General features: G+C 41.3%; 1 protein-coding gene across 1 annotated transcript in view; it reads right to left on the bottom strand.

Annotated features, from left to right (window-relative positions):
• The window catches only part of KIF13A (kinesin family member 13A), a 287,998-nt gene that overhangs the window by 21,251 nt on the left and 243,514 nt on the right, over positions 1–23,233 (bottom strand). Inside the window, 15 exon segments of the mRNA XM_066268312.1 lie at positions 1,654–1,806; positions 1,957–2,049; positions 2,777–2,953; positions 3,220–3,344; positions 4,584–4,639; positions 6,617–6,743; positions 7,951–8,050; positions 10,407–10,445; positions 14,692–14,838; positions 15,027–15,159; positions 16,147–16,298; positions 18,483–18,656; positions 19,186–19,347; positions 21,802–21,951; positions 22,693–22,833. Coding sequence (XP_066124409.1) covers positions 1,654–1,806; positions 1,957–2,049; positions 2,777–2,953; positions 3,220–3,344; positions 4,584–4,639; positions 6,617–6,743; positions 7,951–8,050; positions 10,407–10,445; positions 14,692–14,838; positions 15,027–15,159; positions 16,147–16,298; positions 18,483–18,656; positions 19,186–19,347; positions 21,802–21,951; positions 22,693–22,833 — 1,929 coding nt within the window.

Below are 23,233 nucleotides of genomic sequence, written 5' to 3'. Positions count from 1 at the left end.
TCAATAAAAAAAATTAAGCCCTGGTTGGATGGCTTAGTTGGAGCATCATTCCAGAGCCTGGAGGTTGCCAGTTCAATTCCCTGGTCAGGACACATACGGGAGCAGCTTGATGTTCCTGTCTCTCTCCCTGCCTGCCTCTCTCTCTTAAAACAAACACAGAACCACATTTATATGTTGTAAATTTTTTTTTTTTTTTCTGAAGTGAGAAGCAGGGAGGCAGAGAGACAGACTCCCGCATGCACCTGACTGGGTCCACCCGGCATGCCCACCAGGGGGCGATGCTCTGCCCATCTGGGGCATTGCTCTGTTGCAACCAGAGCCATTCTAGCGCCTGAGGCAGAGGCCACAGAGCCATCCTCAGCGCCCGGGCAAACTTTGCTCCAATGGAACCTCGAATGCAGGAGGGGAAGAGAGAGACGAGAGGAAGAAAAGGGGTAGGGGTGGAGAAGCAGATGGGCGCTTCTTCTGTGTGCCCTGGCTGGGAATTGGAACCCGGGACTTCCACACACCGGGCCGACACTCTACCGCTGAGCTAGCTGGCCAGGCTGTTGTAGATTTTTTAAATAGATGGGCAGAAGAAACATAGAAGAAATAACTATATCTCATTTATAAAACTACAATAAACTTTTATGCTGTTTGTGTTTTACTTATGCAGCAATTTAGGTGGGACTTCACTAAAGGAACATTTTCTTAACAGATACCAAACTTAGTCCTCTTGTTGCTCCAAACACACTTTCTATGACCTTTAAAAATTGTTTCTGCCTGATCAGGCAGGCGGTGGTGCAGTGGATGGAGTGTTGAAATGGGATGCAAAGGACTGAGGTTCAAAACCCACATGGCTTGAGCATGGGCTCACCAGCTTGAGTGTGAGGTCACCGCCCTGAGCAAAGGGTCACTCGCTCTGCTGTAGTCCCCCCGCCCTGGTCAAGGCACATATGAGAAAGCAATCAATGAACAACTAAGGTGCAGCAACAAAGAATCGATTCTTCTCATCTCTTTCCCTTCCTGTCTGTCCCTATCTGTCCCTCTCTGTTTCTTGCGGTCTCTGTCAAAAAAAAATTGTTTCTAAGAAATGACACCTCCTATCTTACAGTCCCACTACCTAGTGGATTTTCACCTGAATGTCATGCCGTGCCACCAAGTTGACCAGAGACTGAAAATGAAGGAACTAGTAAGAGTATGTGGTTAATCATATGGACTTTGTAGTAAAGCTTTGTAGGTTTATATCCAACTTTGTACCACCTCCTAGCTGTGTAATCTTGGGCGGGTTAGCTAACTTGTGTTAGCCTCCATTTTCTCATTTACACATGGGGATCAGAACAGTACTTACCTCATTGGGTTATCTTGAAGATTCAGTAAACTAATGTATCTAAATGCCTTAGGCACAGTGCTTAAGTAAAAGGTATTCAATAAAATGTAACCATTATTTGAATTGTTGCTCTACTTTGTTAATGTAACTGCTTTGTCTAATGAGATCTCTACTCAAGGTTTACTTCTGGAGAGATTTAGAGAGAAGGTGTTTGGTAAACATGTTCAGTTCATCCCTGTCCCTGTGGGTGGAGGCTGGGACTCGGCCCTGGGTCCCCCTGCTGGGTCCCCTTGCTGTTCCCATGGGCCAGAGGCTGGGACTCAGCCCCAGGTCCAGCTGCTTGCCTGCCGGAGCCGCTCCAGGCTCAGGATGTTCTCCACCTGCAGCACGCCCCGTGTGTACTTCTCGATGTATGTTTCCCCATCGGACGTGCCCTCATTCTCGCTCCTGGCTGCCATGAGAGCCAGCGTTTCCCGGTCCTCAATCTCCTCCGTTGCCTAAAGGGACAAGAAGACAGTTCTAATACTTTGATACAAACAGGATTTTTAAAATAAAAACTGTGGTGAGAAAATGATTTAAAAGTTTCAAGAATTCACATTCTCTATTACTTATGTTGCGATCTTTTAAAAAAGTAATCTATACTTTACCTTTGGTATATTGGATACTATTTCATAGGTTACACCACAGGAATAAAATATATTTTTTAATGACATTCTCCTCTTCAAACTCTGGGTGAAACTCTGGTGGAAAAGAAAAGCTGAATTAATTGATAGGAAAATATAAGCTATCTAGTGTTTTACAAATTATCATTCACTGTTTTTGACACACACACAATACTCAAAATAGAAAAAAATGGACAGAAAAAAAAAGAAAAAAACTGTTTCCATCCCTGAGGGACAATGACATACAGCTGTTATTTGGACAGATTATAGAATTTGCAACCAATTTAGGGTTGTGTGTGTGTGTGTGTATGTGTGTGTGTGTGTGTGTGTGGTTGCCTCTCTCTCTCTTTACTGCCTTTCTTTTGATCACATCAGGGTTTAATCAGTTCATCTTGGCACAGTCAGAAGAAAGCCAGAGAGGATCAGTTCTGCAGACAGCACTCTGAGGTGAGATCTGGGGATGAATTCGGAGAGGGGTTTATTTGGAGCCTGCATGTTGTCCTGGTTTCATCACTAATCCTCTTGGGTCTGGCACTTAACCCTTTTCAAATAGTGCAATCTCATAGCTCCAATGCCTCCTAGGATAATAGGTCTCAAATTGGTCAGGTGGAAAAGTCCTTGTGGATGACATTCTGCTGTCCTCAGACCCTATTATTCTGGATAGATGAGTACCACTCTGTAACTTGGCCGGTATGATGTAACAATATGCACATCAACTGCGTTAACACCACAAAACACTACTCTGTGATAGAAGGAAAAAACTTCAAGCTCATACATGCAACTGCAGAATTAGGCCCTGTACTACCTGTTTGTTGTAAATATTGGCTGCAATCCGTTTTCGTAACACTAACTCCATAGCAGCTGGGTGGCTGAGCTGGATTGTGGTCTTCACTATCAGGTAAATCCTTTCATTCTGGGGAGTGACCCGATTCAAGTGAATGGAATCATGTACCGAGGAGTCCCAAGAGGCAGTGGCTGAAACCTAAAAATGTGAGAAGGATGTGGACATGGAAACAGGATACAAGTCAGGTATAGCAATTTTGTATCACCCAGTAGAGAAAGAAAATAAATGCAACTCAACTGAAGAATATTTTTCCTCACCTTTTTTGAATGACAACCCACAAGTCTTATTTTTTAAAGTTACCTATTCTATTTGCCAAAGCAGACCATAATAGTTTAATGGGAAGATAGGCCACAGACATATACAGTAATCTCAAGCCCTCAAGGAGAACCTTAGGGGTCAATTACCTCCTCGTCACTGTGCTTGATGATGGGCAGATAGAAAAACTGACTGCCATGTTCCTTGGGCAGGATGGAGTTCACGCCCGAGGCATGGGGGCCCACAAGCTGTTCATTGGCACTGAGGTCATCTGCTAACCAAGTCAGGGTACGGAAAACAAAAGTGAGGGAAAGGTCAGTTTTTAATGAAAGATCAACTAGATGCTGGTTACATGTAACACCCTTACTTTATTTTGTCTTTTATTCCTTATCCTGCTGTTGATACAGAGATTCCAATACTCAAAATATTTATCCTTTACAGAAACAACTATGGGACCAAAAAAGGTACCTTTGTGAATCTCCTACAAAATGGACTGAATATTCTATATGTAATTCTAGGAACAAACATTTTTATTAATATATATCTTAAAATATCGCTGCTTTCTGACGTTAATTCCTCAGTAGGAATTATCCTCATTGGGTTGTAATCTAGTGTTAGGTTTGTGGTCCTACTTATATAACTGACACTGCCATAGAGACTTGAGAAGTTCAATCACCAATGTAGAATCAAAATTCTGAGCACTTGGGAGAAATCTGATCATCATATTTTAATGCCGTACCAAAAGTGGGATTCACCCTTCACAAATCTCTGCAAGTGGTCATCTAGTTTTTGCTTGTTTATCTCCAATAACAGAAAACTCAGCACTTCCTGAGGTGCAGTCTACTTCTAGGCTTTAAAGAAAATTCTTCATATGAAAGCCAAAATCAATCTCCCCATATCGTCTATCCATTCATGATTTGAGGCAATGTTTTGAGAATGCCAAAGGTCTTGCAGAAGAGCCTGACAGAGCCTGCCTATCCCCAAACTCAGAAGCTCTGCTTCTGTATTCTGCACATGGGGTTCCATTTAAGATTTCATTGTGAAGGTGGATCTTATTGCTAAAACATATTAAAATCCACTGTTCTAGGTTCAACCAGGTTTGATCTAATTGCTGTAGCATACGACAACCCTTAACACAGGGTGACTGTGGGATCATATTCTGCCATCAACACTACTGAGCAAAGGACACAGTCAGAAATGCATATGCCTAGGCCCTTGCAAAGCCTAAAGATTCAGAATCTCTGAGAATGACCACTTTCTCAGGTAACTTCTGTATCTCTTAACATTACAGAGCAATAATTGCTTTAAAATTTCTACATGAAGTTCTCAAATTCCCAAGTGCTCATTTTTTAAGATTAAATATCCACACCTCTCTTGGGTTGGACTAATGTCACCTAGATATGGCATATGAATTATTAGAAAAGTGATTTTAGGATCAAAGTTATGTGGGTCTGAATAGATTACAAACCTTAGTTAAATATGATAACACGTGGAATGTTAGGGGTCTACTTACCATTCAAGTCCAGGAAGAGAACTGGTATGTGGGTTTCCATTCCGGGTGGAGGGATCCTAAATTTAATAACAAAATTTAATCATAACCAAATATGTGTTTTAGATCTTGAAAGATAATCAGATACCACAGAGGCACTGGATGCAGAGGAAAACTACTGTAGAGATAGGGGTTCTATTAGTGAAATATTTTCACATTTCTTAACATTCTTATTAACACAAACCATGGGAATTATGCGACTTATATAAGAACTACCAGTTACATGAATTACATGTAATAAATTGAGACAAAGATTAATATGAAGCCTTTCTAAAAATAATTTGAGTGATAGGAAAAAAGACAGGGAGGTCATTAGAGTGGGAACAGAGACAGGGTCAAAACCCAAGAGACCAATATCCAAAAGCTCAGAGAAGGAGAGAAGGAGCAATGCCCGAAAGCAGTTAGGGTTGTGTGCAGGAAAGGTCAAAGCAGTGTTTTATCAAAAACCTGCCCATCGGTATCAGAGTCAGCTTGCGGGCCTCTTACAATGAACGTCCTGGGCCCATCCTGTTTCTTCCAAATAACAGGAAATAGGAAGGGGACCCAGGACTTGACATTTTTTTTTTCTTAAGTGAAAAGTGGGGAGACAGAGAGATAGACTCTCGCATGTGCCCCAACTAGGATACACATGGCAAGCCCCCTACAGGGCGATGCTCTGCCTATCTGGAGCTGTTGCTCCGTTGCTCAGCAAACAAGCTATTTTAGCACCTGAGGTGAGGCCATGGAGCCATCTTCAGCACCAGAAGCCAACTTGCTCCAACAGAGCCATGGCTGCGGGAGATGAAGAGAGAGAGAGAGAGAGAGAGAGAAGGGAAGGAGCAGAAAAGCAGATGGTCACATCTCCTGTGTACCCTGACTGGGAATTGAACCCAGGATGTCCATATGCTGGGCCACCACTCTACCACTGAGCAAACTGGCCAAGGCCAGGACTCTACATTTTACAAATGCTCAAGGTGATCTGATGTTTAGAAATATCTCAAATGAAACAACTGAGGCAAAACAGTCTAAAGAGGGCCTCAGAGAGCAGGACATAACTGGGACTAGGCTTACTGCCTACCCTAAGTGGCTGCCGACACACTGCATGGGACCTATGGGATTCAGCACGGGACCTATGGGATTCTCGCACAGAAGGAAAATCTGCAGGGAGAAATGTCAGGTGACAAATTATGTGCCTGCAAATTCTGATGTTCTAGTTACATAATACCATGGAATCAATTACACCGCCATTTATCACTACAGACACAAATAACATCACTAATGTTTTGACGCCTACCCAAAAGAGATTATCTGGGCATGTACATTTTGTGTTCAAAAGAAATCTGACTTCTCTGAAATGCCCAGGGCATATTTTTTAAATAAGAACAAGAATAAGCAGCATTAGTAGTTACCATTTAATGAATGGGCACTATAAACAAGGTGGTTTTTTTTTTGACATTATCGCTAATCTGTAAAACAGTAGCAAAAGGCAGCTCCATCAACAATTAGGAATAAAGCCGCAGAGGAATTAAGTAAACAACATGAAATAGCTACAGCTGGAAACTATATCTAGACCTATTTGACTCGAGTCTAAGATATCACTAAGATATCACGCTGTTTTTTTATGAGTATCAGGACTGACATAGCAACTGATTGATCGCAGTTTAGATATATTATCTGCCCTCTTCAGCTACACCCTGGAAACACCCTTTTTCTGAGTCCAAATAAGAGAATTTCTGGAGATCAGGAAACCATGTCCAAGTTGCTTTCAGAGAGGAACCGAAGAGTGTGGTGTTGGATTCTTTGGCAGGTAATAAATGCTCTCAGCTTCCTGTGACAGCAAGTCGGCCATGGTGGGGAGGAAAACCAACAAGCAGCACTGGAGATGGGTGCCCCTGCCCTGGGCAGCTCATACTGCTTAACATTTCCTGGGATAATCCTGGAAAGTCACTTGCATGACTCTTGCCACAGGCCACCTGAACTGTCCTGTCGGGCGTGCACAGACGGGAAGGTGGGCTCACCAGTCGGCAGGCGCCCCGGGGATGCCACTGCCAGGCGCGGGCACCAGCACGGCATTCCTCTCCTCCGTCAGCCCCACCCACTGCTCCACAAGCCGGGCCTCCCGCTCCATGTCGTCCTCAGTTTTCTCTGTGCGACAAAAAGAGGGGATGAGTAGCAAGAAAGAAGAAAGTCCAATTTCTACATTTAAAATAGATTATTATTTGGTGATATCCACACATGGCTTACACATCTGCCATATTAGAAATGATCTGAAGCTTTGGAGTTTGAGCCTAAGCACCAGGTGGGCTCAGAGAGTCTGCGACACTAAGTTGATGAACCATAACCAGGAAGAGTAGAAAGGGCATTGGAACAGGGATGAGAAGATGGGTTATTTTACTGGTTCTGTAATTTGGGGAAGTTACTAAACAGATGAGTTTAGTTTTCTAATCTGTCAAAAGGGATTATTGAGGGTTATCTACGTCATGCTCTGGTTTGGAATGATCAAATGAAATGATGGATGTGACACTACTTTATAAATACTATATACTGTTTTATAAAGATAGAGGATTAAATATACCTCACTCTACAAAGCTAACTTTATTGTTCTTCATGGTAATGATGAAGAGACTTTATTTGATATATTTTGAAATCCTTTTACCTATAATCCAACTCTGGAGTTCCCTCGGCATAGTCAAAGTGAGTTTGCATTAGCATTTTCAGTTTCTTTTATGAGTACATACACAAACACCAAGAATGTTGTGCCAAGATGTTTTATTGATGGAAAATTTTTGCTAACTTCTTCATGAAATAGATTAACACCTGTGATGTTCCTTGGTGCAGAATCAACCACAATGAGTGGATCAGAAAGTCAGGATGATGATAAGGGCTTTAAGAGCATATTTTTACTTTAAAATCTAAGAGCATAAGCAAACTGCATGTGTGGAGCTTGGTCATGATGGGCGCAGCTGTAGGCTGAGAACATGGCTACCTCCCAACAGTAGCTGGGGCTGAACTGCCAAATGCTGGGCTTTCAGAAGTACTTGTAACAGCTGTCAGTTTCATGTTCTGAGCCTGAAACACCTCATGGCTGAGATATGGTATTGATCATATTTGCAGTCATCAAAACAAAATTTGAGTTGAATGTTTAATATCACAATTAAGCCAGAGTTTTATGAAAACATTAATTTCAAATTCAGAGTCTTCTTAACTAATATTGTACAGTATGATACACAAATATCTATAACTGTTATAAGGTTAAACACTGAGATAATTATCCAATGAAGGAAAGAACAAACCCACCACCATTGTCTAGAAGTGAAAAGCTATTTCCAGGGAAGAGTTCAATCTTACATACCTTTCTTATTGCTGATTTTTTTAATCTGTTCATCTAAGTATTCTCGTCGTTTAATGAGTGCATCAGACCACCTCTCTCTTACACAGTTTAAGTCTTCTTCCTGACATCAGGGAAGGAAAGCATTTTTCTGTAGCATGCACAGACAACTATTTTTCTTTTCTTTTTAAAAGATGTTTCATTGATTAGAAAACTTTTTATTAGGAAAGGCCATTGAACATTGCTATGTGATTAATATGCAAGAAAGCAAAAAGGCCTCAGAAACACTGCATGCTGATTGAGAATCCCATTACTCAGAAATCAAAGCCCCTATATTTCCAAAAGAATAATTATACCTAAAAGCAAAGGAGACTCAAACTACACCAGCTGTTGGATGATTCCTACCTACATGGGTGTATGTGTGTGTGTGTGTATATTTAAATTGTAGGTATTCATCTGAAAGATTTGCAATTCCAAGCTGAAGAACACCATGAACAGAACCCAAACCATGTAGCAGCAAATGGAATGGAAAATGACAGGCATTTTCATAGTTCATAGTTCAATGGCCTGATGACTTATATTTTCCAAAATGCAAAGAAGAGATCAGCCAAGAACCTTTCAAATTTGCAACAATGCTTGTAGCTCCAACCCCTACCATGAGCTAACCAAAAATTTCCCATGCAAAAACCCAACATGCAGTCAGCCATGCTTTCAGAACTCCCAGCAGCAGCCACTGAACTTCACGTGGACACGTGGCAAGAAGCACACAGACAGCCGCAGGAGTTAGTATATGGCGTTGCTAAGATCCATGGGGATCTTCCTCTCAGTTTGTTTTTGCTTGCTTGTTTTCTTTCTTAGTAAAATTAGGAGGAGAAAAATAAACCCAAAATTCTACTCAAAGTGCTCTGACTTGCTTAATTCTAGTCTAACCCTTAAGACATTACATTAGGAGCAGACTTCTGAAGCTCTACCTACAATGCATCCACGTTTTAAGTACAGAAAGGCATACTTTTAAAGTTTATGCAAAGAATGAGTACAGAGACTGGGAACCAAACCCCAAATAGTTTATCTTGGTTTGCTGCCTTGACCATTGTTATAATCACACATTTCATGATAGCAGGCCAGTCAGTAATGACTAGGTAAACTTTCACATTTGCACATATTAAAAAGCTAATCCTGACCAGGTGGTGGCACAGTGGATAGAGCATTGGCCTGGGATGCTAAGGACCTAGGTTCAAAAGCTTGAGGTCAATAGCTTGAGCATGGGCTCACCAGCTTGAGCACAAGTTCACTGGCTTGAGTGTGGGATTATAGACATGACTCCTTGGTTGCTGGCATGAGCCCAAGGTCACTAGCTTGAGCAAGAGGTCACTGGCTCCGCTGGAGTCCCCTGGTCAAGGCACATATGAGAAAGCAATCAATGAGGCCCTGGCCGGTTGGCTCAGTGGTAGAGCGTCGGCCTGGCGTGTGGGGGTCCCGGGTTCGATTCCTGGCCAGGGCACACAGGAGAAGCGCCCATCTGCTTCTCCACCCCTCCCCCTCTCCTTCCTCTCTGTCTCTCTCTTCCCCTCCCGCAGCCAAGGCTCCATTGGAGCAAAGTTTGCCCAGGCACTGAGGATGGCTCTGTGGCCTCTGCCTCAGGCGCTAGAATGGCTCTGATTGTGGCAGAGCGATGCCCCAGATGGGCAGAGCATCGCCCCCTGGTGGGCATGCCAGGTGGATCCCAGTCGGGCACATGCAGGAGTCTGGCTGCCTCCCTGTTTCCAACCTCAGAAAAATACAAAAAAAAAAAAAAGAGAGATAGAGAAAGCAATCAATGAACAACTAACATGCTGCAATGAAGAATTAATGCTTCTCATCTCTCCCCCTTCCTGTCTGTCTGTCCCTATCTGCCCCCCCCCGTCTCCCATAAAAAAATTTAAATAATAAAATAAAATAATAAAAAGCTGAGATTAAATTTTCCAGGTTATAGATAGCTAAGCTTGGCCCTGAAGAGAGAAGCCAACTGGAGAAATGAAACAAAACCGTGTGCATAAAATGTCTTCAATTTTCTTATCCAACAAAAGTCTCTTGATGTAAAATGGTGTATTAGTACAACACTGCTCTCTTGGATATAAGGAGCTAAGTGCAGTTTCTTATAGGACAAACAAGAATCTACTTAGGGAATATGGAAGGATAACTGCACAAATTTTCAGATCTCCAATTTAAGTGATAATGGTTTTGCTTAGAAAGGGTTTATAAGCTAGTAATTTGAGAGGGCATAGCAAAATGGCAGTATTCGGTTATAAATTCTGAACTGACAGAGAAATCTACAGAGACAGTACTGTATCCCTGTTTAAATTGAAAGCAAATCAAAAGCAAGTGAAAAACTGCATATTCTGGCTCTGCGCTCCTCCTTCCTCCGCCCTGCCCCTGCTTTGTGAATGCTGGCAATTAGCAGCAGCTGTGCCCCCATACCACAGGTTTGACAGCAGCAATACCTGATAACTATCCATATCATCACCATCCTCATCATCTCTCTGGTAGGAAAAAAATAAACACAAAGGACATGCATTTTGTTTCTCAAAAATCACACAAGGAAAATAATTCTTTAAACTTAACACACACATTACAACAGACAGCACACACAACATGAGCATAATAAAACATTTAATGGAATCTCAAAAAGGTTTAGTGGATTTAATTCAGTTGTCTACAATTACTAAGAGAATTTAACTTTAGCCTGACTAGGTGGTGATGCAGTGGATAGAGCGTTGGTCTGGGATGCTGAGGACCCAGGTTTGAAACCCCAAGGTTGCCAGCTTGAGCGTGGGATCATAGACGTGACCCTATTGTCGCTGGCTTGAGCCCAAAGGTCACTTGACCAATGGGTCACTGGCTCACCTGGAGCCCCCCCACCCAGTCAAGGTAAACGTGAGAAAGCAATCAATGAACAACTAAGGTGCCGCAACTATGAGTTGATGCTTCTCATCTCTCTCCGTTCCTGTCTGTCTGTTCCTGTTTGTCTATCTCAAATTAATAAATAAATTAATTAAGTTTAAAAAATAAAGGGGTCATTTAAAAACAAGACTGCTCTTAGATAGGGCTACCCGCCTTACTGCATTGCTATGCAAATGGATTCTACATATTTATGGGTGAGCTATTTGTCTGAGATTTAGAGTGGGCTTAAAAAGGCAGAATGACAGGGAAAGGACTTTAGAGACTTCATGGCTTGACCTCCAAGTTTTTGCCTTGAGGCAACTAAAGCCCTGAAAGATGAAATGATTTAATCCAAAGATCATGCACAGAAGGGCAGGGGCAGCACCCGCCTTACCACACCATTCTCCCTGATGAAACCCTCACAATAAGAGCCCACTGGGGAGCCTAAGCTCTCCACACACAAGTCTGCAATGGACTGCTGCAACAAAGTAAAGCCTGCTGTTTCAAATATAATATATAGGTCTATCATTATCCTCTATTGCATATATCAGCATCAGGACCAAATCAAAATTGTGTTAAACCCGTAACACTGTACAATAATAATATAACAATTTTGGCAAAATCATTTGGCAAAACAAAATCATAGTGTTGAAAATAAAAGAATTTTAGTTGAGGCAATTTGCCTTGAAATTAAGAATAAAGAAATTCCCATTTGTAGAGAATATTCATCCATACGAGGGCAGGTTCTACTCAAAATGAATGCTAGGTCACATACAACATTCTTTCATTTTTCTATGGTTATTGGAAGGTTAATATTCAAACAGCCAGTGAAGTGGGCTAGTTATAAAATAGGAAAGCTGGTTTTTCCAAGTGCTTTAAAAATTAAATTATTCTCATATCTAAGGAGAGTTCAAAATATCCTGCTATTTACGAGTGCTTTTAAAATAGTTAAAATTATTCTCTGTACAGAGTTAAATATACACTTTGTTTTGGTTTGGTAACTACTATTATTATTTGTATATGTAATTCAAGCCTAATACTGATATAAATTTTCTTGAATTCCTCATATTAATGAATAATTTATCATTTTTTAAGTCAGAGACACTTCTATTAACCGAAAACTAGCCTAAGCTTTTATGATGGATAACTGTTGTGTCGTCAGCATATTCTGGACTGGCCTGAGCTACTGAATCAGAGTAATTCCAAAGTACTATATGTCAATGAAAGAATAAGTTACTTGAACATGGCAGCATTAATAAACAAGTAAGGAAATACAAGTTTTAAAACAGCCACAGTTTAAATCTGCATGAGTGGTGCTATGCTCTGAAGGAACACTGCGTACGGGGGAAGGCAGGTATCTGAAAGCTCAAATGACAAAGACCAGTTTTCAGTCAAGAGTTCTAGCTGTTTTAAAAAGGACAAGTAAGAAATTTTTACAGTGTTCCTCAAATGGGAACATTTAGTCACTGATGTTCCATATTCTGTAGCTCACAGTATTTAGGACACACAGATTCAAAGTTTTAGCTAAGATCAGAGGCTTCCAAAGCCACCGAATTTTACTACAGAAAGGGACCTCAGAGAATTACCAAATCTACTGCACAATTTTAGAGATGAGGAGAAGGGAACTTGATGTTTAAATTACCCAGTCAAGATTACACTCAGGCCGAACCAGACTTCAGAACCCAGGTCTCCCCACTCCAAGTCTGATGGTTTCTACCAGGCCCTGGGGCCACCTAATGTAGACAGCCAAGTGAGGTACTAAACTGGGGTGAGACTATAGACCAGGGGTCCCCAAACTTTTTACACAGGGGGCCAGTTCACTGTCCCTCAAACCGTTGGAGGGCCGGACTATAAAAAAAACTATGAACAAATCCCTATGCACACTGCACATATTTTAAAGTAAAAAAAAAAAACAACAAAATGGGAACAAATACAATATTTAAAATAAAGAACAAGTAAATTTAAATCAACAAACTGACCAGTATTTCAATGGGAACTATGGGCCTACTTTTGGCTAATGAGATGGTCAATGTCCAGTTCCCTATTTGTCACTGCTAGCCGTAACAAGTGATATGACACGCTTCTGGAGCCGTGACACGTGCGTCCCACGTCACTGGAAGTAGTACTGTACGTGAGCGACGCCACATAAAGTACTCCAGGAGCACAGGATGCGGATGCATCCTTTCACTGACCACCAATGAAAGAGGTGCCCCTTCCAGAAGTGTGGCGGGGCTGGATAAATGGCCTCAGGGGGCCGCATGCAGTCTGTGGGCTGTAGTTTGGGGACCCCTGCTATAGACAATCCAGTTCCTACTCCACACACAAGGAAAAGCCTTGGGGAAAAGCCTCCCCCCGACAGCAGACTGTCCCCATACTTTCACTCACATTCTCTCCCAGGCTTTGGGAGTCTGGCCTGAGATAGGAAAGGCAGTGTCTGACAACTCCATGCCTTCCTTAGGCCCAAGAGCCCAAGCCAATGTTCTTTTCAACTTTCAGAAAAGTGTCCGCCTTAATGCCATGAAACGAAAAGAAAATGGAGATGGAAGGTGAATCATTCTTAGATGGACTGGGCTGATGCCCGGACTCCAGAGAGAAATGTTTTCCCCTGTCATGATAGGGAAGGGGTCCCTCTCACATGTGACAGTGAGGGAGTCCCGATTTAACAGCCTGATTTCTACCAGTCCCTAATTCACATCTGAGAGCAAACTGGGGACTTGGGGAAGTATATGCATTTCTTCAGGCCGCTAGGGACGTTTTCCTGATTTTAAAAGTTTACTTTCAAGTACTACTCTGGTAATACAAAGGTCAATTGCTAGAGGTTTTCATCTTTTAATTTTAAAAAATGAGAACAGAAGATTTTGTAAATGAAGAATGGACAAAAATGATCAGGGCAACTTTTAATTAAAAAAAAAAAAGTAAATCTTCCAAGAAGCTGATTATGCCAGTGTTTGGGGGATATTTCATATTAATAAGAGTAGATTAGGCCAGGCAGTAATAACAAATATCCAACACAATTTGGGCCAGATATAAAATGAAACCTGCCTGAAGTAAATAAGTACTATAGCATTAAAATGTGTTTATAAATAAAATGATTATTTTTATTTTTTATTTTTTTTGTATTTTTCTGAACCTGGAAACGGGGAGAGACAGTCAGACAGACTCCCGCATGCGCCCGACCGGGATCCACCCGGCACGCCCACCAGGGGGCGACGCTCTGCCCACCAGGGGGCAGTGCTCTGCCCCTCCGGGGCGTCGCTCTGCCGCGACCAGAGCCACTCCAGAGCCTGGGGCAGAGGCCAAGGAGCCATCCCCAGCGCCCGGGCCATCCTTGCTCCAATGGAGCCTTGGCTGCGGGAGGGGAAGAGAGAGACAGAGAAGAAGGAGAGGGGGAGGGGTGGAGAAGCAGATGGGCGCTTCTCCTGTGTGCCCTGGCCAGGGCAATAAAGTGATTATTAATAAACACTAAGGCAATATACTATTTTAGGCCCTGGCCAGTTGGCTCAGTGGTAGAGCGTCAGCCTGGTGTGCAGGAGTCCCGGGTTCGATTCCCAGCCAGGGCACATAGGAGAAGTGCCTGACTGCCTCCCCGTTTCCAACTTCAGAAAAATACAAAAAAAACAAACAAACAAAATAAACCAAACCAAACCAAACAAACAAAAAATATTATATACTATTTTAAATCTAGAAAAAGGGCAATGATGGAAATATGAATGAGGAGACAGACAGATGGCTAAGGCAGGGAGTTCTGCTATATTCGCAAACAAGCCTCTACCATAGATCACTGATTTCCTTAATTCTGCATTAACCAGTCTTCGTTAAATACTATTTCAAACCTGTCCATCTTACCTGGTAACTGTCCAGCCCTCTCTGGAGCTTGGTGGACCTGGCAGTCACACAGCCAATGGACACCGACAAGATGGCTTCGACCATAAGTGGTAGCGTCCCCGAGTGCTGTACAGCTTTCACTGAGACTTGCACTCTGCGGGAATGACCCTGCAGAGGGGAGGACGAGATGAGCGGGTGATGTAGAAACAGGTGTCAGGAATGGAAACAGGGAGAGATGGAGGAAAGGGATAAAGGAAAGGAAACAAATTAGGGAATGACTGAAGAGGCAAATAATGAAAACATTTCAGAAACTTTAATAGTGGGATGGAGAGGAACCCCGAAAACGAACGTAGCACCTGTCGGAGCTGGAAGACGCCCCCCGTGTTGACATCTTTGGCCTGGTGAAGCTCCACAGCAGCGTACTCCCCCAGCTCATTCAGCTCCAGGATGGAGATCCACATTTCTATCCTGCGGGTCACCTCGTTCCACCTACAAAACACATGCCAGCGCACGACGCTGTCATCGCCCAGGAACACTGTGAGGAACAGTGCTACTCGCCGAGCGCTCATGGGTGCTAGGCACTGTGCTATGGATGTTGCAGAGATTAGTTTCTATTTAATGTTCAAAACCCCTGTGGCATTGGTTATTTTTATTTATTTTATTGAGGTATAACTTACATTCAGGGAAAGGTCCAGGTCTCAGACACCACGTCTGATGAGTTCTGACAAAGGTGGACACCTGTGTAAGTTATCTCACCGTTACCTCAGAAAGGCTGCTCACGCCCCTTCCCACTCGTGCTCCCCACACCGCCCCACAGCAGCCACGGAAGTTCACAGATTAGTTTTGCCTTTTCTAGAACTTTTTATAAATGGAATCATGTAGTAGTACGTATCCTTTTGTGTCTGGCTTATTTGATTCTGCATCTCTTTAAGAGTCATCCAAATGGATATCAACAGTCTCTTTTCTTTTTCATTTCTGAGTAATATTCTATTACATGAATAACACTACGATCTGTTTATCCATTCTCTCATTGAAGGACATGTGGATTATTTGCAGTTTTAGAATATTATAGTTACCATGAACATTAGTATACAAGTCTGCTTGTGGACTTATGTGTTCATTTTTTGGGGTAAATACCTAGGAGTGGAATTGCTTGGTCATAGAAGAGGCAAATGATCAACTTTATAAGAAGATATTCTCCTGTGCTCTTCTATAAGCTTTATAGTGTTATCTTTTACATTTAAGGTGATGTAGTTTTATACATGGTATGAAGTAAAGACTGAAGATTTTTTCTATATTGGTAGATAATTTTTCAGTCATTTGTTGAAAAGATTTCCTTTCCCCACTGAATTTCTTTAATGACCAGTAGTTCCTATTATCATTCTCATTTCACAAATAAGGAAACAGGCTTAGAGAATTCATTTTTTTAACTGCTGTTCAAGTGCTCATCTTGGTTCTGCGTCTAAAGCTACGGACCTGTCATGCAGCGTTCTCGTCTTGGCATGAAGAGAATCCACTTCCCAGAGGGAGCTGCCATTCCCAGTACACCGGTGGCCCCACACTTCAATGGCCAGTGCTCCGTCTGAAATGAACTCCAGGAATTCCTCTGTGACATTCACCACATAGTCCTAGGGTAAATGGGAGAAAAGAAAGAACACAAATTATACATAAAAAAATCTGTGAAATTTTCCTTTTTAACTTTGTGTACAGATTCACCATGGAGTATATGTATTAGCCTTATCCCAACCTTAAAGATCACCTCTACTGTTTTGTTTGTTGGGGGTTTTTTTTTGTGACAGAGACAGAGACACAGAGAGAGGGACAGATAGGGACAAACAGGAATGGAGAGAGATGAGAAGCATCAATTCGTCGCAGCTTCTTAGTTGTTCACGGATTGCTTTCTCATATGTGCCTTGACCATGGGCCTTCAGCAGACCAAATAACCCCTTGCTCAAGCCAGCAACCTTGGGCTCAAGCTAGTGTGCCTTGCTCAAACTAGATGAGCCTGTGCTCAAGCTGGCGACCTCGGGGTTTTGAACCTGGGTCCTTTGCGTCCCAGTCCGAGGCTCTATCCACTGTGCCACCGCCTGGTCAGGCACCTCTACTGTTTTATAGAAAAACATAAAGAACCACAGACTATCAATCTGAAAGATACTATTAGGTACTTTAACCCAACTGCTTTCTTTTATACATGCAGACACTGAAGAATGCTACTTGTCCCATATCATACTGCTTGTTGGTGGCCAAGCTGACTCTATTTTCCCTCTCTCCTGATTCAGCATTCTGAATTCCACAGGACCGCTCTGACTTCCCACTGGCATGGACTCATCAGCACATCAAAAAAGAAACTTTGGATTGCTCACCACTAGGGCTTATAAGACTAATAACAGAATTAAATTTTATATGATTATCGTTGTGATTCTGAGCTATTGCTCTTAAAAGACTCTCCCACCCCAATTCCTCATTCTGAAACACAAGCAGATGATCATGAGGTAATGAATAGTGAATTCACTGAGTCATATGGCAAATTACCCAAACCAAAGCAGTAGGCAAGAGCAACACCAATTCACTTTCCATTAGCATCTCAGGGAAATTTCAGGTGACGACAACCCTGTGGCTGTTAATTTCTGGCAAGAGCTGTGTTATACTGCTTTAACCTTATACTGTTTAACTTTTTATTTATTTCATTTGGAGACAGAGCAAGAATTTTAGAGGGAAAATTAACTTAATGACCTATTAGTAAAATCTACATACACATTTTAAAGATGAAATAAACCCCAAGGTCACATAATGAATCCAGGGGCTCTGAGGCCAGTATTTATTAAACCAGCTGTTAACTAGATTTTATCCTGCTAAATGAGAAGCTCTGTAGGTCCAAAGAAACATAAGGAATACCAGAACAAAAAAGGATTAATAGAAAATTTGAGAAATAGATCAGTGAGTATAGGTAAAAATGTGGGCTATTTATTTTCAGAAAAAGATTTGATACCCTTTACATATGTGAAATTTTATACGTGGTAGCATGGATTTGTTTTCTAAATGTAGATAGAACTAGAAGAGCTATATAGGCATAGTTTGCATAAAAAAGGGGGCTGACTTGAGTATCTATTAAGGATTGTCAAAGGAAAAACAAAATTACACAGAAGATAGAGTCCATCTGTCAGAAATGACTTGTTAGTCCAATATGGAAACCAAGAAGGGGTAGCTAATGTCCTAAAGTAGGTACATGCCCTATTCACTTAAAATTCACTTTTCCCATTTTTATATGGTTTTTCAAAACTCATACAGTACATAAGAATGCTATGCTGAGAATGCTATACTATATTAAAAAAAATGAAAATCTGTACAGCAACTTACATGTTAAGATTTCCACATATATTAAAATAAGATGCAATTTCACATTATGTATAATATAATCATTTAGTAAAAAAGTGTTTTAAGTAGTTATGTGTGCATGACATGAAGAGTGTCTATCTATGCACTCATACATTATATGTATGAATATATGTTTACCACACATATAAAAGTTGTGGTACATAGAAAAGAGCTTATCAAAATATGCAGCAAACTTTCATTGGTTATCATACTTGAGGGGAATATGATTTCAAGTTTAGGTTTTTCAGATTTTATTTTAAATACTTATAAATTGTTTTGAAATTATATTGAAGTACATTTTGAGGCTGAAAATCTAATAAACATATTACATTTATAAAACATTTTTATGAGGAAAACTTGCAAAGTACAAGTACACTTTTGAACTCCACCCAGATCTGTTTCCTCCCACATAATTCATTTCATAACGGCTCCTGTACCTTACAGTGAGAGAAAGTCACACTATACTGAGCATCCTTGGACTGTGGGGAAGGCACTTCCGGGTCCACTAGTGGGGCAGCCACTGCAGACTCACACTGGTCCCAGAAGGTGTATTGACAAAAGACGAAATTTGAGAGGTTTAAGGGCAGCCCAGTTGCCTCTTTAATTTTTACCTGAAGAGACAGATTTTTTAAAAAATATGACTATAACTTCCATAAAGAAAACATTAAACTATGCATTCTTTTATTTCAACTACCCCAAATTTAAGAGTAAGCGATGAAATCAATCACTCATCCACCTGGCGTCTGAAAATATTTGGCAGCATTTCATTAGGGGTTCTGTCTGTAATGAAATCTGTACTATAGTTCTGTAACTACAGTATGTAGACTTGGCAACAAACACATACATCCCTTTAAAATTTTCCCACTGAGTTTCTGATATAGATGGAAACTTTACTAGGAGAGTATGATTTATCGAGCAACATACACTCCTTGCACGCCAAATACATAGCCTTCAGAAATATCACACGCCTGTCACTTGAAAATATGCTATACTTCTGGGAAAAGTACTGTTTATCATTGTATTTACTGCCAGAAAGTTTAACTTTTTAATATGCTCTATGAAAAACTCTTAAGATTGTCTACAAAATTGTTTTGAATTAAAAAGTCATTTATCTGAGCCTCCCCATTACTGTCTTCTCACCCTGCATGTCAATTTTTTGACTCGGTGAATGACTTCTCCACTGCTGTCTACGACTTCAAGACTCCCACTTTCACTGGAGTTCTCCGAGGAGTCGTCTTCCACTATGCGCTCTGGGACAGCTCCTGTAACACGCATCACTTCCACGTGGAGACGCCCTGCAACCTGGGTCAAGGAACCAGAGCACCCTGGGGTTAAAAGGAACCCAGGGGACAACACAGACCTGAGACCGAAGTACTCTGTAATGTCCCTGATGGGCAGCTTCACAACACCTGCTTGGCCATCTTCAGCAAGGAGAAACTCGACACTCCCAGAGCCAGTCCATTCCACTGCTCGCCCCTCAAATCACCCCGCCTGACTTCGAGCCACAGTTACCTCCCTGTAACTCACCTTCTGGAATCATCTTCATTCTTATCCTTCTTGTACAGAAGAAAAGCTATTATCATTTTCTACTGGGAGCCACTATTTTCCATGTATGTCTAGATTCATTCGCTTATGCATTTGATCAAGTACTCACCCTCATGGGACTACTAGGAGAGTATGATTTACCAAGCAATGTACACTCTTGGCAACATATACTCTGCTGTCAAGGGCACTCACAGTCAAGTGGGAAAAGACACAGAAGTAAAAACCCATCAACACCAGCATAGATTAGCTGCTATGACAGAGATAGATGCATCCATTGTTGTGGAATAAATTTATCTACTCAACAATTATTTACCAGGAACTGACACTGTACCAGAAACTGTGCTAAGTGCTGTACTGACAATAGTAAACCAAACAGACATGGTCACAGGGCTCACGGACCTTCTCTTCACTGGGGAGCAGGGAACAGGCATGGAATCCACACCAGGGCTGGGAGCAGGTGATGGAGGGCTCCATGAGGGATGAGACCTACTCCCAGAGAAACAGCGCATACAAAGCCAGGATGTCATAAGGTAACAATTCCTTTAAAATTGTTTTTCCAAAAAGAGGCAAAAAATTTCCTCACTATCCTGGTGGGTTCTCAGAATAGGTGTCAGTTTAGCAGTGTCTCTTTTAAAGTTGTTGCATAAACCAAATTAAATTGTTGAAATTTGCATTTCCAAAGTGTTATAGCTGGCCAAGTTAGCTTTCATAAAACAGCCTAAGGTTTTAATAACTGCAGCTGTGAAGGTGACACGTTCTGGCAGTGTCCTGTCACCTTTAATAGTAAGATTATTTTTAGAGGTAGCTCAGATCCAACTTCCACACAGCAATCTGCACTGGTGCCAAGGACCTGAGAGATAGAGCCTGATGGTATTTGACAAGGGAGACAAATATGAGGAAGTAGCAAGGGCGGGGGAGGGGAATAGAAGAAATCAGAAGATAGTGGTTCTTAAGCTTTTTTCAATGTCTTCTGAGACTCAAATACATTTTTAATATCATTTCAGAGGGACTCATGGAACCTTAAAGCCCTTCACAGACTCTAGCTTAAGAACACTGACTCAGCCACTGGAGTTGTACCCATTTTTAACACAGGAAAAAGCAACTCCAGCCCTCTAGTCTTTTAGAGCAGAATGTTTACAAGGCGGTTATGACATGAGCAAAGTAGGCTGAGTACTTACACACCACAACTGGGTACCTAGGGTTTATCTTCTGGGTCCACTTTCACAGAATGGCACTCTATTTTAGGCCTGCTCTAGCAATCACAAAAATAACCCTGATTGTTACTGAAGGACAAGCTAGGAAATAAGAGTATTATTAAATTTAAAATTAAAACTTGAACATTTTCTGAAATGTCTTATGCCTACATAAGGCCTGTATGTCTAAATAACTGAAATATAAGAATTTAAAAGAGGGTAACAAAGGGGTAATCAAGATAGTTTTCTTTGAATACTTTGGGTTTCAAAATAATCCTCTCAAGTTGTATCTTGCAAAGACCAGTTAGAGGCCAGGAGGGGACTGCACCACAAAGGTAAAATATGCAAAGAAATGAATACGGACACAATGCTGAATCTGGTTTCCAAAGACTTCTAATTTGATTAAAACAAATAAAAAAAACTTGTGAACCACAAATATAAAATGTTATAATAATCTTTTAAAACCATGAGTTAAAGCCCTGGCCAGTTGACTTAGTGGTAGAGCGTTGGCCTGCTGTGCAGGAGTCCCGGGCTCGATTCCCGGCCAGGGCACATAGGAGAAGCGCCCATCTGCTTCTCTACCCCTCCCCCTCTCCGTCTCTCTCTTCCCCTCCCGCAGCCAAGGCTCCATTGGAGCAAAGTTGGCCCAGGCGCTGAGGATGGCTCTGTGGCCTCTGCCTCAGGCACTAGAATGGCCCTGGTTGCAACAGAGCGAAGCCCCAGATGGGCAGAGCATCGCCCCCTGGTGGGCGTGCCAGATGGATCCTGGTCGGGCGCATGCGGGAGTCTGTCTGACTGACTCCCTGTTTCCAACTTCAGAAAAATACAAAAAGTATAAAAAAATAAAAAAATAAAACCATGAGTTGAGTTTGATAGTTCCTATTGATAAGAGCGAAAAATGAATGAGGATCATTATTTTTTTGCCTAGTTTCTTGGTCAACTTCAAGAATTTAACTTAAATTGAAAAAAACTCCTAAAACTTGAACCACCATTTTCTCTGAGGATGGCTTGTCCTTACCTCCCCCTGCTGGCTGATGATAGGGACTGCATACTGAAGTTTCACATCACAAAAGAGACACTCCAAGAATACATTAGCCACACCGATGAGGTTGTGATTCTCCTGGGCTTCATAGAAAGGGTCACCCCGTTTCCCGCACAGTCTCTTTGCCTGAGTTGGTAGGAGATGCAGGTGGACAAGTGAGAAGAAAATAAAACATCAAAATGAAATAATATGATTTAAGACTAGTATTAACAATTTTTAAAAGCATTTATTCAGACAAAATAGTAAAATCAGAATTGCTCATATAAATAAAACAAAATTAGCCCATGAGAGGGTCTTCTTAGTTAGGGCTCTAAGTGATCTCTTGCAGAGGACCCTTCCTTAGTTACTCCCCTGGCTTCCCTCTCACACCCCACCTGCAGCCTGTTTGACTTTATTCCCTGTGCTTTGCCTCATTTCCTTCACTGACTCTTCTTTTTGATTACTAATGTCCAAAAAATGAATTATTCATAGTAACTTACCCAGCTATAATCAGAGCTAGGGGAGCATGAACATATGCTAACAAACGGAAAACCCGCGGCAACCCTGTCCAGCTGGCTTCCCACAACACCGACACAATTTTGTTCCACTTCGTTTCACTTGAAGTGCAGTAAAATACAGCCCAATAAGAAGACGCTGTGTTCTCCACTCAGTTCCTATCTGTGTTGGGACCAACATTCTGTAACTGATGCAACTTAGCACTCTTTTCCAGAGCACTTTTATTTTACTTTTCTAACCTAAATATCCAAAGCATCACTACAAATGTTCACTGGCATGTGTATGTGTTTTTGTGTGTGTTATGATGATGAAATCATTTATACTCCCTGCTGTTAACATGACTGAGTCTCCTTTACATTTTCTCTCTTTTACCTCAAGCACTTTTTCCTTCCATTCTTGATAAAGGTCTCTCATATCAATTAATTTATTCTCCAGCTTCTCAATGGTCCAAACTTGGGTGCCCTTTCCTTTCCTCCTCACTTGAATAGCTGGCTCGCTCACTATTGCTCCTCTCTGCAGAATGAAGAAAAACAAAACCAAAACAAATAAAACAAACCTTGTCTTTACTTTTTGGATTGTTAAAGCAATATGTGTTATTATAAAGTAGCAAGTTGTTTTAAGAAAACTATATATATATATATATATATATATATATGTGTGAAATTCCACCACCTATAGAATATTTTGGTTTATTTTCCACCTTTTATGTATACCCAGGCACAGATTTAATTTTTATCACAAGCAGAACCAAAAAAAAAAAAATAATAATAAAGTAAATTTCCTATCCTAATTCTCTCTCTACAGTTTTTATATTATGATCTTCTTCTTGTGTTCACTAGTTTTCATAAACTTGATTTTTAGAGGTAACATGGTAATCCATTATATGGACTACTTATTTGAATATTCTACTGTT

Source organism: Saccopteryx bilineata, chromosome 3 (genome assembly GCF_036850765.1).
Source record: "Saccopteryx bilineata isolate mSacBil1 chromosome 3, mSacBil1_pri_phased_curated, whole genome shotgun sequence".
Classification (NCBI taxonomy): Eukaryota; Metazoa; Chordata; class Mammalia; order Chiroptera; family Emballonuridae; genus Saccopteryx; species Saccopteryx bilineata.
The sequence above is the reverse complement of the archived record's forward strand: the minus strand, read 5'-3'. Positions and strand labels throughout refer to the sequence as shown.